General features: G+C 61.9%; 2 protein-coding genes across 21 annotated transcripts in view; one reads left to right on the forward strand and one right to left on the reverse strand.

The window, feature by feature from the left end:
- Positions 1 to 5,368, forward strand: part of FNBP1 (formin binding protein 1) — a 108,237-nt gene extending 102,869 nt beyond the window's left edge. For 6 of the 13 annotated variants that reach the window (XM_004593484.2, XM_004593485.2, XM_004593486.2 and 3 more), the window contains 2 exons: positions 96 to 232; positions 1,166 to 1,414. In XM_004593484.2, the coding sequence (XP_004593541.2) occupies positions 96 to 232; positions 1,166 to 1,344 (316 nt within the window). In that variant the 3' untranslated portion in view covers positions 1,345 to 1,414. Of the gene's footprint in view, positions 1 to 92; positions 233 to 1,165; positions 1,415 to 4,056; positions 4,874 to 5,099 lie in introns of those variants that run through there. The other 7 variants (XM_058672132.1, XM_058672135.1, XM_058672136.1 and 4 more) reach the window with 3 other exon arrangements.
- Positions 5,369 to 7,884: 2,516 nt separating this feature from the next.
- The window catches only part of USP20 (ubiquitin specific peptidase 20), a 29,130-nt gene continuing 19,471 nt past the window's right edge, over positions 7,885 to 17,543 (reverse strand). For 7 of the 8 annotated variants that reach the window (XM_058672130.1, XM_058672128.1, XM_058672125.1 and 4 more), the window contains exons 11-26: positions 15,965 to 16,406; positions 15,512 to 15,652; positions 14,807 to 14,922; positions 14,514 to 14,686; positions 13,990 to 14,084; positions 12,269 to 12,302; positions 12,112 to 12,157; positions 11,455 to 11,635; positions 11,249 to 11,375; positions 10,454 to 10,623; positions 10,283 to 10,364; positions 9,752 to 9,860; positions 9,325 to 9,427; positions 8,622 to 8,693; positions 8,241 to 8,417; positions 7,885 to 8,095 (exon numbers count right to left, since the gene is read on the reverse strand). In XM_058672130.1, the coding sequence (XP_058528113.1) occupies positions 8,257 to 8,417; positions 8,622 to 8,693; positions 9,325 to 9,427; positions 9,752 to 9,860; positions 10,283 to 10,364; positions 10,454 to 10,623; positions 11,249 to 11,375; positions 11,455 to 11,635; positions 12,112 to 12,157; positions 12,269 to 12,302; positions 13,990 to 14,084; positions 14,514 to 14,686; positions 14,807 to 14,922; positions 15,512 to 15,652; positions 15,965 to 16,406 (2,052 nt within the window). In that variant the 3' untranslated portion in view covers positions 7,885 to 8,095; positions 8,241 to 8,256. Of the gene's footprint in view, positions 8,096 to 8,240; positions 8,449 to 8,621; positions 8,694 to 9,324; positions 9,428 to 9,751; positions 9,861 to 10,282; positions 10,365 to 10,453; positions 10,624 to 11,248; positions 11,376 to 11,454; positions 11,636 to 12,111; positions 12,158 to 12,268; positions 12,303 to 13,989; positions 14,085 to 14,513; positions 14,687 to 14,806; positions 14,923 to 15,511; positions 15,653 to 15,964; positions 16,407 to 17,543 lie in introns of those variants that run through there. The other variant, XM_058672131.1, reaches the window with a different exon arrangement.

The raw sequence follows: 17,543 nt of genomic DNA on the forward strand, positions 1-17,543 counted from the left end.
TGTCCCTTGGCCCCGACCCCGTGGGCGCTGCGGCACGTCCCTCCGCCCGACCCTGTGGGCGCTATAGTGGCCGTGCGTTTCTCTGTCTTGAGCAGCCCGGATGGCAGCTACACAGAGGAGCAGAGCCAGGAGAGCGAGGTGAAGGTTCTGGCCGCGGACTTTGACGACGAGTTCGACGACGAGGAGCCGCTGCCTGCCATTGGCACCTGCAAGGCGCTCTACACCTTCGAAGGTGCGCCTCTGCCTGCCCGCCCACCTCACACGGCCTTCCGGCTCCGGCTGCATGGAGCAGCGTGTCCAGAGGGTAGCTGCAGTGGTCAGTGCATGGTGCCAACTGTGACATTCACTGACCATGCCTGGAGCGGCCCCAAGTGGACCCACACATGATGGGGGAGGGCAGCTGGCAGGGTCTCCATTGAGTGGGGGTGACCCAGAGGGATGGAAGGGCTCGCACTCTGGAAGTTCTGACAACTGGCAGTACATACAGCAAGGGCTTCTGGGGGTAGCAGCGGACTTGGCTCCAGGAAGCAGGGGAGGAGGACGTGTTGAGGAGGTCCTAGCTGGGCTGACCCCAGTCAGGGCTGACCCCGGGGGTCTGGAGCTGGAGCTGTGCAGTCGGAGGCAGCAGCCATGGGTTTCAGAACCAGCTGATGGACTCCCAAGGTGCTGGGCAGAGCGCCAAGTGAGGACATGGCTGAATATGCTGTGCTGGGGGCTGGCATGTTCGGATAGCAGATGAAGTTGCCACCTGCGGTGCTCTATGCCATGCTGGACACAGGTTCCTGTCCCGGCTGCTCCGCTTCCCATCCAGCTGCCTGCTTAGGGCCTGGGGAAGCCCCAGAGGATGGCCCAAGTGCTTTGGTACCCTCAGGGAGAAGTTTACTAAACAGTTTGCTTTTCAGAAAACTGGTGAGGGAGAGCTGGCAGTCTTTGAGTTGTTTGTCGTGTTCCAGATTGGTTTATTTGAAAGGCAGTAGGTGTCAGAGACGGGGAGAGAGCAGATCTCCTATCTGCTGGTGCCCTGGGAGGCAGCAGGGTCTGAGTAAAAGGGCTTCCCTGGGAACATCCCTGTGGGAGGCAGGAGGTTGTGGGCCAGGGGCTGCCTCCCGTGCCCCATCCGCCTGAGGAGTGGGCGCCAGAACTCAGCCCCGCCCCACCTCCCCAGGTCAGAACGAAGGCACCATCTCCGTGGCCGAGGGGGAGACGCTGTACGTCATCGAGGAGGACAAGGGTGATGGCTGGACCCGCATCCGCAGGAGCGAGGACGAGGAGGGCTACGTCCCCACGTCGTACGTCGAGGTCTATTTGGACAAAAATGCCAAAGGTGCTAAGACTTATATTTAATACCACTTCTCACAACTTGAAAAGCAGTTGTTGGTGTGTCTCCCGACACTGGCTGCTGGAGGCCAGCAGGAGGCCAGCAGGAGGGCACCGCCAGCGGACTGAAGGTGTCACCCAGCCTTTTGCATCTGGTTTTGCTCTAAGCGCCTCTGGTTCGCTGGTGAGATCTCGCAGTCCGATCCGCACCTCTTTCTTTGCGGTGGCTCCTGCAGGCCGCGCATCAGTAGTTGAGGTCCGCGCAGGCCCGCACGCAGCACACACGGCACGGGGGAGGCGCCTGGGCGGAAGACTCCGGGGCTTCAGCCCGCAGCTCATGTCCCTCCGGTCTGGGACTCCAGGGTGTTACATTTTGTGACTTAATAAATTTCGGACCACACTGGTTTGTTAAATTTACACAGTTGTTCACTTGTGGGGAAGTCATCCATTTACAAGACAAAATCATGTCCTGTGCTCCCCCCATCCCAACCCCAACCCCGTGCAGTGCTCTCGGCTTCCCCTGCAGAGTCCAGTCCTGGGTCCTGCCCCTGGCTGTGCTGTCAGCCCAGGTGAGCTGGAACTGCAGTGTCCCTGCCTGGAGTTTTTTTAATTATTATCATATTTAAAAGCCCTCTTTGGAATTGACTGGAGATGGTTTTGTTGGGATATCCAGCTCCTTCTGAAGATGAGCCATGACCAGGACCGAGCCAGAGACGCTCCACCACCTTTAGAGGTTTCTGGGTCACATGGGCATTTGCATGTTTTTGTTGGCACGTGTGCGGCAGGCAGGACAGGCAGGCCACCCTGGTCCGCACACCCTGTGTGAGGCTGGGCCAGGCAGGATTCCAACTCTGGCATGACACAGCTGGCCACAGGCGGGGCGGAAGGAAGGGCCTGGGTGACGAGTCCGTTTTCATTTGGCTTTGAAAATGACAACTTCATGTCGTGCTTGGTTTCAGTCAGGGTGCTAGCTCCCAGTCTCCGGGCCATTCGGAGTCACCCCTGGCCTGCCGGGGCTCCCCAGGAGGGCCGAGCCTGAGCTTCAGGGTCCCAGCCAGGAGCTGGCGTGAACTTTCCAAGGGTCAGGGCAGTGGAGCAAACAGAACTGGATAACTGGCTGCTTCATGCATACATGTTGGCGCACACTTCCCGAGACACGGACCTCCGTGCAGCTGGCAGCCATGAGAAGACCGTGAGCAGAAGAGATGGCATGCCACTGCTGGGCCCTCAGCCCTACCAGGTCACCTTTGCAAGGGAAGACAGCCTGCTGGTCCCTGGACCACACACACGCAGGGCTCTGAGTGGCAGATCCAGAATAGGAAAGCCCTCCTCCCAGGAGCCCAGGGGAGGCCCAGGCTCCAGCAGCTGCGCCCAAGCTTGCTGTGGAAGGTGTGGAGGGGCTGGGCCAGGGTCGCCCCCGCTTCAGTGAGCGGTTCTTGGAAGTGTTGGGCACTGGGTCCTGAGCATCAGCCCCTGGGACATCTGTCACAGGGATCAAGCACAACTGGGATTTTGTGGCTCCAACCAATGGCCTGAACTACTTGACGACATCGAAGCATTTCCACGTTGTCACACATGTCCGTGTGCACCTGGCAGCGCGTGTTCCTCCCCCACGGCTGTTTAATAAAGCTTCTCCCTGGGTTGGAAAGGTATACCTGCAGGTTACCAAGGTGACGGCCGTGGAGGCCTTTGCCAAGCTTCACCCACCCCCAACGCTGCTCTCTGCTGACCGTTGTCCAGCCGCCCTCAGAAGCCCGGAATTCAGCATTGGCTTTTTTCTTGCAATTGTGCATGTGGACGTGTGTGTGCCTCTGTGTGTGTGTGTGTGTGTGTGTGTGTGTGTGTGTGTGTGGTGTCAACAGTGGTCCTATGTAATGAATGCCAAAAATGTTTAGCCTAGAGTAGCTTCGGCTCGATCAGCCTTTCACGGGAGGGTTTTGTTTTGTAAGTTGCCGTTTCTTCGGCCGCCGGTACATACACACACACACTCTCACATACACACACTCACGCTCAGGTAGATCTGTGTAGATTTCTGGGAGTTGGGCTCTTGCAGTTCTGCCTCTAACGACCTTTTGTTCCCCTGCCGGTGGCTGGGGGGGGTGCCCAGCCGCCCCCGTAGCTGGGTCCCTGCGGCCACCGCTCCGCCCGAGCTGGCTGTAGTCTGAGTAAGTTCTGTGTGAGTTCGGCCGCCACCTCTCTCTCTCTCTCTCTCTCTCTCTCTCTCTCTCTCTCTCTCTCTCTGTCTCTGTCTCTCTGTCTCGTCTCTGGCATCCACTGGTTGTACTCCTGGAGCTTGCCTTGCCTCTAACAATAAACATTGTCTTCCTCAGTGTTGTATTTTAAGTGATTCTCCGCCTTCCCAGGGACTGACTGCGGGCACTTCTGGGTCCCCTCCTGCTTCCTTCCTAGGCTCTAATGCTGTGTGTCCTTGGCCACTCCCCACCTCTGTGTGAGAAAGGACTTTCACTGTTGTACAACGGTCAGGACCGTTTCCCTACCCCCACCTCCTCCCAAGCAAGCATCCCATCTCCATCTCTGGAGGCTGAGCTGATTAAGGGAAGTGGGGGGTGGTGGCTGGTCACCTGGGGGAAAGCCGGAGAGAAAACAGTGAAAGTTCCTTATCTCGCAGTAGCCCCTGCCTGACCCGCTTCCTGGGCAGGGCTGTACAGCCCCTCGCCCAGCGCCCGCCTCCGTCTTCTCTAACGTAGAGTTTTCTTTCTCTTTCTCTCTCTGTTGTAGATCCCTAAAGGTGGTGCCCGCAAACCACGGCCTCGGGTGAGCCTTCCCGGAGGGACAGCTCGGGGGTCTCTGTCCCCACCCCCAGGCCCCAGCGCCCGCCCTCAGCCGCCGCCTGTCTCCACCCACAGCTGCCTGCCAGCCTCCCTTCTGGGTGCCCTCCCTTCTGCCAGGAGACCCCACAGCCCCAGGCTGCCTCTCCCTACCCCACCCCCAAGCCTGGGAGGGTGCTCAGCCTGGCACTGTGCACTTCACACTGTGCCTTTGGTGTGGGGACTTCGGAGGGCAGAGTGGACCAGAGGGCCCACCTGACCTGGCCGTGTATTTTAGAAAGCTGCCCTCCCCCATGCCCGCCCGGTGAGTATCCCGCGTCCTGTGGACCCAGGCGTGGCATTGACCCTCCGGACGTGCCCCAAGCTGGCTCAGAGTTTGGGTGCTAGGCGTGCAGCCCTGGTTCGAAGCCCCATTGCCGGGGTCAACTCCTCCCCGAGGGGAGCAGTCGGCCTGCCCGCCCCCTACCAAGCATGGGCTGAGGGACCCGAAGTGCCCCCCTGTCTCTGCACTAAGCCCCCTGTAAGGTGGGGTCCCTGTTTCCCCCCAAATCCCCACATGAGCATCTTGGGGGTTTTAGCGCAGGTATCACCAAATGCCGGGGGCGTTTGCCTCCTGCGCTCCATCCTCCCCACCCCACTCCAGGCTGTGTGGAATTTAGTGGGGGCTACCCTCCCTTCCCTGTGGCTCTTGAGGGATCCTCTAGGCTCCCATGCCTGAGAGAATGCACCAAGCATCACAAGCCTGAGGGCAAGCCCCGGCCATGTGCTCCACGCAGTACTGTGGTGTCTAGGGCTGACCACAACTGACCCCCAGGAGCCTGGTGACTCCATTGGAGGGGGACACAGAGGAGAAGGAGCAAGTGGCTTGGGTTGAAGCAGCAAGTCCGTGGGGAGCCTGCCCTTCCTCTTCCCTGGTCCAGAGCCTGAGCACCCTCACACTCCCACCCCCCCATACACCTGCTGGGACCTCAGGGCTCCCTTCCTGCCCTGCAGTGGGGACCTACCTGTGGCAACAGGGACAGCGCAGGCCTGGCCGCTACCCGTGTGGAGCACTGGGAACCGCCACCGCCACGCCCGGGAAAGCTGAGCAGCTCCCGAAGCCGGACTCCCACACCTCGACAGCTAGGCTGGACAAGCTTCTGGCGTGGCAGGGGCAGAGGTGGCCGCCGTGGTCACTGTCCCGCCTGGCAGCTGCAGGATCCAGTATGTGGCACCTGCTGGGTGTCCCCCCTCCTGACCTCTGCACCGCCTCTGGACTCCCGCACCTCATTTCACTCCCACTAATGAGCTGGCCCTGAAGGATGGAGCTGGCGCGCCTGGGAAAGGTGGTGCTTTCCAGTAGCTGAGATGGGGCCTCCGCCTCCCGGCATCCTCCTGGGAGCTGCTCACCCCTCCTCCCTGGAACCTGTCCATCCATTGCTCACTCACCCACCGGTAGTGTTGTAAGACTGACTAAACACACCTGCCCTGGAAATGACTTTGAGACGAAAGGGAAGGACTCGTCCGTGCCCAATCTTTCCTCTGCAGGGCTGGGGGGAGGGGACGTTTATAAGGCATGGAAAGCTGCTGGGGGATTCCTACTGGCTCGGTAAACTGCCCTGCCCCTTGCTTTTGGTGACCTGGTATGGTAATGTTTGCACAACATGAAGAAATTATGTTCGTATAGGAGTATTTTTCCAGAAAGTTCTGTGCCATATTCCCTCTTGGCTTGCCTCTGTGCTACTATTAAGAACTCTACCTGGAATTCTATTGTAACCTGTTGTGGAGCGCTTCAGGTGCCTCCGCGTGTCGCGCCTGCAGTGGGGGACTTGCCCCTTCTCCACGATGGATGAAAACCAAATACAGCGCTTCCCCTGGAAGGCTGCTGGACTGTGTGTTAATCCCCCCGCGTGTTCCATCGACCCTAGCTGCTGTCCGAGTGCCACATGGCGAGGTGATCCTGGGCTGGGGTGCTGGCGCCTGCAGGAGGCCGGTGATGGCCCGAAGGAGGCCAAGACTTCCCTGGTCCCAGAGGGAAAGCTGCTCCAGTTCAGGCCTAGGGGTCCAGAGGTTATACCCGGAATATTTTCCTACATTTTCATTTTTTATTTGAAAGACACAGACCCAGAACTGTCCACTGGTTCATTCATTCCCAAATGGCCACGAGAGCCCGGGCTGGGCTGAGGTCTCCTGTGTGGAGGGGGACTGGGACCAGAACCCCAGATGCTGTGATCCTGGGCGCTGGCGCACGGTGGGCAGGACCCTATAGACCTGGTGTGGGGCCTGCCTTGGTGGCTGGGATGGAATTGCTGGTTTCCCCTGTGTGGGTCTGTTTCCTGGGTGTTCTTAGGGGCTGCTGTAGGAGAGAGGCAGACCTTGGCAGCTCTCCTGGGCATGGGCAGGGTAGCCCTGTGTGTGCGGGGGGCATGTCAACGAGGAGCCAGGGCCTCCTGGGCCAGAGGGAGCAGGGCGTGGCCCTCCTTCCCGGTCCCAGAGGCCAACCGAGCGCTGTCCCAACCACAGGTTAAATTAGGAAGCATGTTTCCAGCTTTGTTGTGGCTCAGAAATTGTTTCTGGCAGTCTTCAGCCGAGCCACCGGGTGGGCCCTCGGCTCCCTGCTGGGGTTCATGTGCGGGCCCGGCACAGGCCATCCCTGGCACACCGGGGAAACCGAGGCCGGAGGTTCCAAGTGACTCAGGCGCGGGGCAGGCCGCAAACCCCGGGGGTCTAGCACCTCTTGGCAGCCTGAAAATACCAGCCCTTCAGGGCACACCCTGCCCCGACCCGCCCCAGCCCAGGCAGCTCTCCCGGGGGGCAGCGATTCCTAGTGGCCAACTTAAAGGGGGGGGTGTGGGTTCAGCACCAGTGTACCTGCCTCTACCCCAGACTCACTCCTGCCCAGAGAGGAAACAGGCCTGTGCATATTTGTAGGGGTGCAGCCCCTTGTCCACTGGTGTGCTGGCTCTCAACCGCCGGGCTCAGGAAACCAAGGGGGGCCTCCTCCCTTGCCTAGCCCCAGGCATCACAGAGGCATGGCTAGCCTGTGTGGGCAGAGCCAGCCCTGCCCCACCTCTCCCACAGGAATAGAATCAGGGCGTGGAGCAGACAGTGGGGAGGGGCGGGGCCGTGGGAACGCATCTCTGTTTATTAGGATGCCCTTGACACAGAATGGCCGTGTGGGCCAAGGCCAGTTTACAACCTGCCCAGCCAGTCCAAGAGGATACGAGAGGGTGGGCAGGGAAGGCCAGGGCCTGGGAGTGGGCCAGCAGCAGGGCCCCGGGCTGCCATCGCCACGGAGAACAAAGGGCATGGGGGCCAGGGGCTCCTCTCAGGACCCCCTCCCCACCTCTTTCACTCAGAATCTGAGCGCCTGCGTTTGCTGCTCACCACCCCAGCAGGCAGGCTAGCCTCATGGCCCAGAAGTGAGGTATTTCTGCTTCGTGCCCAGCTCCCTGGGGGCTGGCAGGCTCTCCCCAGGCGGGTTAGGAGGCTGCTGGCCCAACACCCCAAAGCCGGAAATGCACCAACACTCCTCCTGCTGTGTGTCCAAGTTCTCAGGTGTTCCAAGTCATCTCGCAGCAGGACCCAACCCTTGGAGCAGCCCAGGATGTGGGGGTCTTCCTACCAATGCTGGGAGAGGAAGGGGGAAGGCGTGACTGCATGGGCCCCCCCCCAGGAGCCTGCCCAGCCAGCAGCTTCCGGCCATGAGTCCCTGGGGCATTGGGCAGGTTGTGCGAAGGGAAGTGTTTGTTCTTGGCCTCAGTGCCGGCCCCAGGCCGACTGGAGGGGAAAGCAGAGGCTGTGCCCCATCTAGCCGGGGGTGGCCAGGTTTGGGAACACAGGGCAACAGTGACTGATGCTGAACGAACGTCACAGAGTCTTGGTCGTTGAAACAAGCCTGGAGGGCATCTATTTCCTTGGTGGAGCACTGCTCGCCGTGAACACACCAGCACTGCCTCGGCACACATCCGGCTCTGCGGTGCCCTCCACAGGGAGGGGCAGACACGGGCCTGTAGGAACAGCAGGCACTGAGCCGGGCATGCTACACGCCAGGTCCCACTGACCAGCTGGTGGAAGGCGATGTTGGGGCCGCGTCCTTCCGAATGAGAGGGAACACACCGAGGGCATCTGTGGGGGGCAGGCAGGGCAACTTACAGACTGGCCTGCGGAGTCACACAGCGCGCGTCTCGGCTTGGATCTTGTGCTCCCCGTGCAGGCTGTCAGGCTCCTGGAGCTGACCCACGCTCTGGCGGATGGCGATCTCGGGCCCACCGCCGTACAGGCTGCTCAGGTAGGTCCATGTCTCCTCGGATATCTGTCCGTAGTCAGCCCCTGTGGGGCACGAGGCATGCCTGGGCAGGGGCTGGGGCAGGAGGGCGCCTGCAGGGCTGTCCCAGAGCCCTCAGGACACCCCTGGCTGCCACCCTGCGATTCCCCAGGATTGGGGCAGCAGAGCGAGGGAGGTAAGGCTGGGCGGGGGGGTAGGGGCCCAGGGGATGCATGCAACCCAGACCCAAGGCCGGGGGGTGGACGCACCCTGCTTCAACTGCACGTGGCCCCCGCCCTTGGCCTGTGCGATGCGGCTGTTGTCGATGGGCCCAGGGGGCTCTGGAAGACACACACACACAGACTGAGGCTCGGGCCCAACCCCCCTCAGCAGAGGCGACCCTGTGACCCCAGAGGCATTCCTGGCACCCTGAGAGCTGGCAGAGGAAAGGGCTGGAACCACGCTGTGGCCAGTGCGTCTGTCAGTGGTGGGAGCCAGTCTGTGGGCACTGCCCCATGGTGAGCCATGCCAACCCCCCATACTCCCACCTCACTGAATCCCCAGCAACTGAGAGGGCAGCTGTGAGCAGGCACAGACAAGGTACACACGGGCCAAGTGTTATGCCCAGGCCAGGGTTGGCGGCTGGCCACTGGCACCCAACACAGGCCTACCCTGGGCAGAGCCAGCGGGCCCAGACAACAGTGAGGCCCCCTTCCTGAGGACTTGCCAGCGCTCAGAACCCAAAGGACAAGTGGCCTTGGCACAGCCCTGTCGCCAGGAGCCACACACAAGTGGCCTTTGGGCTCTGCTGCCCTTCCCCTGGGAACCCCAGGGGCTGACACCATGTCTGTTGTCCCATCAGATAAGCCCTTGGTACAGGGCACGGAGCAGGACAACCCCACGGGGCAGGCCGCTCCCCGGTCAGCACCCACGGCCTCCCGGCAGTGCCAGTGCGCAGGCCGCAGGACTCACCATTGTCCTTGCCCTTGACGAAGGCCTCCCATTCACGAAACCACTGCATGCTGATGCAGTAGAGGACACTGGGTGACTCCTCGGCCTGGAACGCCTTGTTCAGCTTTATGTGGGAAGGGGAAGCAGACTTACACCCTGTGGGCCAGCACGGACACACCAAATGCAGCCCTCTGCCCCAGACTCAGGTGGAGGAGAGGAACCCCGGGCACTGGTGGCGCCACCGCCAGGCGCAGCTCTGGCAATCTCCTTTCAGGAGTGGCCCCGTGAACCACACAGGATGCCACGGGGGGGGGAACTGTGCTCCCCACTTCACAGAACCTGTTGTCCACATCACGCACAGTGTGCTAATTGCTCGGCCCACACAGCAGGGCCAGGCCGCACGGCCCTGGTGGCACCCATGGTGTGCCCCTGTCCCCATGCCCCGCACCTTGATGAAGGTGTCAATCTCCACCTTCCGGCGCTTGGCCAGCGCCTCCACCTCCACCTGGCAGATGGAGCACACGTACAGATGGTTCACGGCGGGGCCACCCCCAAACCTGCGTGGGCAGAGGATGGGGAGGTGGCGTGGATACAAGCCCTGAGGGCAGGCCTGCGGGAGGGCGGGTTCCCCCCGCCCCCCACTCCCAGCTGTCTGCCCCACCCTCTGGCAGCGGGCCCTCCCAGCCTCTCCTCTGTGCCTCCCTGGCCCACCTGTAGTGGCCTGGCCTGGGCTGATATGCCCCAGGAGAGTCTCCCGCTCTTGGTCCTCAGGGACTCAGAATCCACGGACTGGAATGGGTGCCAGCCCCAGGCCGAAGCCCCTATGCCCACCCTTCGAGGTGGGCTCACATGACAGCTTTTACTTCAGCCAGTCGCCTGCCCCTTGGGATGGTAGGTGTATTATTAGCGGCCTGGGTGGGGCAAGTGAGCCAAGGGACCCCCCAGCTACGGAGCCTTCCTCCCTGCCCGAGGCACTCACCTGTTGTACAGGTGCTCCCAGACATTCTGGGGCAGGATGACAACCAGGTGGTCGATGTAGTGGTATTTATTGGGTGGGATACCTGTGGATTTGGGCACCAGGAGGGTGGGTGGGGCTTCAGCCACGTGCCCTGCTGTGTGGCGCCCCCCAACCCCAGCGAGGGCGCCTTACCTCCGTGAGAACAGAGGAAAGTGTGGTTCGTGATGGGCCCTGGCTCAGCGAAGGTGTTGAACTTGTTTAACCACTCGCGGGAGACGTAGAAGCGCAACAGGCTGGGCTCCCGCAGGGCAGCCAGGGACACCACCTGCTGTCGCTCCCGCACAGCCTCCTCACTGCTCTTCCTGGGGTGCATGTGGGCCGGGGTGGAACAGGAGGACAGCTGAACCTCCCTGCTGGCAGGGCAGCAGGGGAGGCGGACCAAGGTGGCCCCATGGCTACCTCTACACATGGCCTCCCCAGGGGACCACCTCAGGCTTGGACCAGGCTTCGGGGTTCCCTTGACAACCAGAGGCCACTTCCTGGAACCCTCAGAGCTTCCTTCTCCTGGCTTGGTGCCTGTCCGGCATTCCACCCCAGATCGGCCCCCTCCCACCCCGGTCAGCCCCCACACACCTGTCCAGCCCCCTACCACTCCAGTCAGCCCCTGCACACCTGTCTGCCACCCCTGCCCCTATCCGGCCCCCTGCTACCCCATCAGCCCCTGTACACCTGCCCGGCCCCCTCTCGCCCCAGTCAGCCCCTGCACACCTGTCTGGTACCCTTCCGCCCTAGTCAGCCCCTGAACATCTGTCCGGCCCCCTGCTACCCCATCAGCCCCTGCACACCTGTCCGGCCCCCTCTCGCCCCAGTCAGCCCCTGCACACCTGTCTGGTACCCTTCCGCCCTAGTCAGCCCCTGAACACCTGTCCGGCCCCCTGCTACCCCATCAGGCCCTACACATCTGTCCGGCCCCTGCCGCTCCCGCACCTGTAGAAAAGGACATAGGCCTCTGCGTTCTGTACCACCGTCTCGTGGACCTCGGTGACGTACTGGTCATCGAACTCATACCACTGCCCGTTGATGACGTTCTGGCAATAGGCGATGTAGTGCCCACCTGGGCGGCAGAGCAGCCTGTCACAGGAACCCTGGGAGATGGGGGAGTCTGGGGGTGGGGGGAAGGCACCCAGACTCACTGCCTGCTGTGCCGTGGTGGCAGATGACGGAGAGGAGGTCGTAGGTGGTGATCTGTGACGTGCACTCCTTGGCCAGGAAGGGGCGCAGGTCGAGTCCTTCGAGGGGGAAGGAGACGTGGCTGCTGATCTTGAAGGAGTACATGACCTCGTGCCGGAAGCGCTTCAGGTGGATGCACAGGATCTGGGAGGAGGGGCGCCGGTCACGCCAGGGCCGGCTGGCAGGAGCAGGGATTCAGGCAGCGGGCGCAGGAGCCTGACCACCATGGAGTTCACAAATGGGCCTTCTGGCCAGTCCCTCTAGGGAGCGCTCACTGGCCTGACAGGCGCACTGCCCAAGAATCCTAAAGTCCATTTATTTGGGCACCGACTTCCAGAAGGGTCCCTGCTGGGCTTTCCCAAACCCACTCAGCTCCCTCTCAGCCCCACCCCCACGGGCTTGGCCACGCCTCGTGCCTGTAGGCCACACCTCAGCGACCCGTACTAACATGCATGACACAGGGCTGGAGCCCGTGCAAAGGGCAAATGCCCAGAGCCAGGGCAGGCCCCTCCACACCAGCACCATCTCCAGGGTCCCCTTGGCACAGGTGCCCCAGGCGGACCCTGGCACCCAGGGCCCAGTGGCGGGGGCATGGCGCGAGCGCAGGAGTCGCCCCTCACCTCGGGCAGCCGGAGGACTTGGCAGTACTTCACTCCATTCCGCAACCTGCGGGGAGGGGTCCCGAGGGGGTCAGTGTCCTGTGGGGAGAGGCCGGGGCCCGTGCGGGCTTCCCACCCCGACAGCAAGTGGAAAGGGGTTCCCGGCAGGCACACTCACTTCTTACACCGTTCACAGCTGTACATATTGTCACCTGGGCAGAAAAGACAGAGAGCGGCAGGTGAGTGGTGTGGGAGGACAAGCGGGCGACAATGACCAGAGAAAACCTGGGCAGCTGGACCCAACATAGCCGGCACCCACGTGGGAGACCCGGATGGAGTTTCCAGCTCCTGGATTCAGCCTGGCCCTTTCTGGAGCGAACCAGCAAATGGAGGATCTCTCTCTGCCTTTCACATAAACTGGGTAAACGCTGAAGAAACTTTGAATGGGACTGCACCCAGTCGTGCGGTTCTGCTCCTGGGCGTGTGCCCACACGGCTGCAAGGGTTGCCATCTGCACACCACAAGGCAGCGCTGTCCGCAGCAGCAGTCTAGGGGCAGCCAAAGGGTACAGGAAGTGCAGTCCGGCCACACCCAGCGGAGGGGCCCATGCCACCTGCTGCAGCCAGTGGGCCTGGCAGCACTGCTCAGTGAAGCCAGCTAGTCATGCAGAGTGCCAGGGACCAGGAGACCTCACTTCCTAAAGGTCCCCAGAGCAGTCGGAGACAGGCAGGAGGGTGGCGGGGAGGTGACGAGGGAGTGGCCTCCGCAGCCAGCAGTTCTCCAGAAGGAACCAGGCTTGGGGGCGCAGAGGGTGGGCTGACCAGCACTGAACATGGACCCTGCACTCCAGGGCAGCATTACAACACCCAAGACAGACCCTGTAGGGCCAGTGCAGTGGTGTAGTACACCAATCTTCCACCTGTGGCACTGGCATCCCAGACGGGTGCCAGTTCTAATCCTGGCAGCTCCGCTCCCATCCAGCTCCCTGCCTGTGGCCTGGGAAAGCAAAGACGGCCCAAAGCCTTGGGACCCTGCACCCACGTGGGAGACCAGGAAGAGGTTCCTGGCTCCTGGCTTCAGATCAGCTCAGCTCTGGCCATTGTGGCCACTTGGGGAGTGAACAGAGGATGGAAGACCTCTCTGTGAGAGCTGCCTTTCAGATCAAAACAACTGAAAAAATAATAAAAAATAAAAATAAATAAAAACAAATCTTAAAAAAGCAACAAACAAAACAGGTGCTGCGCCCACTTACATGCTTTCTGTTTTTAAGACTGATGTATTTATCTGAAAGGCAAAGTTTCACAGAGAGTTCAATCCTCCCTGCAGGGATTCACTCCCCAAGAGGCCATGGTAGCCAGGGTTGGGCCAGATGGAAGCCAGAAGCTTCAAGGACTCTCCTGCCTGGCTCCGAGGGCCCCAGCATGGGGGCAGTCCTCCAGTGCTCTCCTGTGCTGGTTCGCAGGGATAGGAGTGGAGTAGCCGCTTGTTCAGGACTTGACAAAGCACCCATATGGGATGCTGGCATTGCAGGAGGTGGCTTCAGCCCCAGTCACCTGCTTCGTGCACTGACCACAGCACAAAGTCCATACAAAATGTGTGCTCTGCAGCAAGGGGGACAGAGGACAAAGATGGGACACAAGTAGCTGGTGTGGAAGACGCTGGCCCTGGCGGTTCTCGGGGGAGTGGACATGGAGACGGAAGAGCTCTGCTGCCCCCCCCCACGCCAGTGCCAAAGTAGGTCAACACCCAAGGGTCACAGGTACTGGGTCGGGAATGACTCGGGTCTGGCCAGCCTGCCAAGCAGCTGATGAGTTTGACATTGGAAGCCCAGCCCAGGCACAACATGCTGACGGCCCAAGACCGGGTGCTGGGGCTTCCCCAGCGGGACAGGCCACATACCCTTGAGCTCATCAGCAGCGAAAAAGGCGGCAAGGCAGTCTTCCAAGGTGACAACGGGCCCCCAGAACCAGCTGGGGGTGCAGGACACCAAAAACCTAAGGAGACAGACAGGGCGTGGCCACATCACCAGGGCCTGGGCCGGAAGCAGACTTGGGTCGAGGCCCGCCCAGGCCCAAGCTCGAGGAGGAGACACACCCCAAGGCCTGGAGACTCCAAGGTGTCCTGGGGTGAGTGGGGCCTGCACCCATCTCCCTACAGACACGTTGCTGCCCACCCAGTCGGCCGCAGGGCCCTTGACATCCCGCAGGTGAGCAGCCCGTGGTACACCCTCTGGCGGGCGCAGGAGAGCCCACCTGCACCCTGGCAGCTGCCCACCCCCCACTTCCCAGGTCAGGACCATCAACCCAGGAGGCTCACCGCACCCTGACTCCACACACGCCTAGTCCCTTGCCCAGCTTGTCCTGGGCCCCCACCACGCCTGCACCTCACTGCATCAGGACTGCCCGTGTCCACGGCAGGCTTACCGTCGGATGTACTCCACGATGAAGGCCAGCCAGCCCTGGGCGGTATAGCTGTCCCCGCAGGCGCCCTGCTTGGCTGGCGTGTTCTGGTAGATGGCCGAGTGCAGCCTGGCCAGGTCCTCCTTCCCGGGAATGGGCAGCGAGAGATCCTGGAACGTCTCCACCGTGGTGGACACCTGCGGGGTGCGAGACGACAGCTTGGTGCCCACCCTGGGGGCCTCCAGCCCTGCTCCCGAGCACCTGAGAAGGGCAGCCCCTCCTGGGGCGGAGGGGCTGCCCAGGCCTGGGGCACGCACCCGGTCACAGGTGAGGCACTGCACGAGGCTGAGGATGGAGCCATCGAAGATGTCCGAGATGACACTACGGTAGCACTGCTCCCGCCGCCTCCGGCTGCCGGCGCTCAGCACCTGGGCTGGGGGCACAGCACGGAACTCGGCCCAGCCTCCACCTGCCATGCCGGGGAAAGGCGCAGGCCCAGGGGCTTCCTTGGCCAGGATGCGGGTGGGGGACTTTTCTGTTAGTTCACTTCCCAAACAGCTAAGATGACTGGGGCTGGGCCAGGCTGAAGCCAGGCTGAAGCCAGGAACTTCTTCCCGTCTCCCATATGGGTGCAGAGGCCCAGGGAACTGGACCATTTTCTGCTTTCTCAGTTGCATTGGCTGGGGGTTGGGTCAGAAGTGGAGCAGCCAACATTGAAACTAGCAACTATCCATATAGGCTGGGGTTGCAGGCAGTGGCTTAATCTGCTCTGCCACAATGCAGGCCCCTTGGGGCTGAATGTTTACAAGACACGGGACTCTGCATGCAGTACTTTCTTGTGCCGCAGTGTCACTCTAAAATGGGACTCCCCCTTCTCCCATCCTTAGGGGCGTTACAAGGCTTGTGAGGTGCTGTGGGAGGAGGCCACGGCCCTGGCCCTGGGCTCAGGGGACAGGAATAGTGGCATGGGCACGACTTCCACACCCAGCCCCCAGGGGCTGCCCTCCTGCTGGCCTGCCAACCTTTCTTGAGCACGTAGGATGGCCCCATCCTCACGGGGCTGGCACGAGGAGGGCTGTTGGACAGCTTGGCGTGACCCTCGCGGTGGTGGACGGGGCTGCAGGGACGAGAGGAGCTGCGTAGATGGGCGTCGTTGTCCGGCTCTGGGGACGGAGAGGAGGCCACGGGGTGAGGGCGGCATGAGCCAGCCCAGGGCCCATGCAGCACGAGGACCTATCAGCAAACCCTAGCAGGACTGAGGCCTGGCCCCAATGTGTCCTCTGTGGTCCCAGCACCACAGGGGAGCAGGCTTGTCCCTTCTGTGTCCAACTGAGGGCTCAGTTCTCTGGGGCTGGCTTGGGTCCAGCTCCAGCTAAGTGCATCTGGATGCAACGTCTCTACTAGCGGCGGAAACTGCCCCCCCCCAAGTGGCCCTGGGCACACGGGGCTGAGCCTGCAGCCAGGGCTCCGTGTACCTGGTGTCCGGCAGGGGCTGGCGGAGCGTGGTGATGGTGGCTGGCTCTCTGCGGGCTGCTCCCCGAGGGCGGCCATGGCTGTGTCCACGTCCGCGTCCTCATCCACCTGCTCCGAGTTTGTGCGCTGCTGGCCCCAGGAGAACTTCCGGTCCTTCATCCGCTCCTTCTCGGAGATGGCGCGGCCCGCCTCGTCTGGGATCAGCAGCTCCGTCTCGGCCTGCGAGCCGCCCCCGCCACGCCCCTGCCCATCACCCTCACCCCGGTCACTGCTTGAGTCACAGGACAGGAACTCGTCCTCGGAAGGGCTCCGATCGCCCTCCCGCTTCTCGTCAGTGTCGCTTGAGTCCGAGTCCCGAGTCTCCACTGTCGCCGTTGCCACTGCCGGCTCCTTGAGCTCCTCGTGCAGCTGGTCCATGAGGCAGCGCAGGAACTCCTGGGTATCCTGGAACCGGGCGCTGCTGTCAGCAGCCCGGGGGGCGGCTCCATCCTCACCCTCATCTTCCCAGGCACACTGAGGCCTGGAGGGGCCGAGGGACTCCTTCCCGTGGCACACAGCTGGCAAGTGGCTACCACCATGCCATGGAAGCAGAGCAGCCAGACCCCTGGGTCCCCATGCTCCCTTCAGGCAGAGCCTGGCACTCTGAGAGGTAGAACCTCCAGCAGGTGTCGCATCGGGAGGGCATGCATGTCCTGCGTTGGCACAGGGAAACATAACGACTGCATCTATCATGCTGATTTTGCTGTTGGCATGTGTGTAGAGTTCCTGCCAAAATCTTGGCAGTCACTCAGCCCAGAGCCAGCAAGGGGATGCCTATTCTGGACTCAGCTGCGCCACCTGGCAGGGGCCTTGCCCAGGCCGGGGGCAGGCTCTGCCAGGCCCAAGTCCCATCCCTGTGGCTGGCGCACTGGGCCTCAACTTGGCAGCTGGTGCGTCACAGGGCGAGGGCTGCAGCTGTGAGCACCACCGGGCCATGCTGTGTCTGCTTGGTGAGCGGCAGACAGAGTGTGCCAATCTCTGGGTGCATCAACCTTTTTCTCCCCAGATGCACTGGGCTCGTAGGGCGACAGCCTGGTGCCCAGCAGGGGAATGGCGGCAGCAGGAGAGGGCACAGGCCTTGCCTGGATACCAGGTGTAGCCCCACTGGGCACTTGCCGGGACACTCGCCCAGTGCAGGCTGTGCAGTGGGCGGGCAGGAGTGGGGACCGGGTGGTGGGACACACAGCTCCACCTGGGCTGAGGCGCACACGTGACTACACTGTGCTATGACTTAGTCCCATGCGTTTTATACAACACAGACATGGCGGATTTCTTAAGACTGAAAACGCCCTCGATGAAAACTTTTTTCTTAAGGAAGATGAAATTCCTCCGAGTACAGTCTATGGGCGGTGCTGGAGGATCCGTGTCCGGGCGGTGCTGGAGGATCCGTGTCCAGGCAGTGCGACCAGGGTATGGGACTCGGCCCCCACAGGCTCAGCTTCCCACCTGTGGCCTAGTCACCGCGTGTCCTCACACACACAAAGGGCTCAGGCAGGGAGAGCCTGGGCCTCCTGGGCCACTGCCACCCATGTCCACCCTGAT

The sequence above is a fragment of the Ochotona princeps genome, chromosome 14 (assembly GCF_030435755.1).
Source record: "Ochotona princeps isolate mOchPri1 chromosome 14, mOchPri1.hap1, whole genome shotgun sequence".
Taxonomy (NCBI): Eukaryota; Metazoa; Chordata; class Mammalia; order Lagomorpha; family Ochotonidae; genus Ochotona; species Ochotona princeps.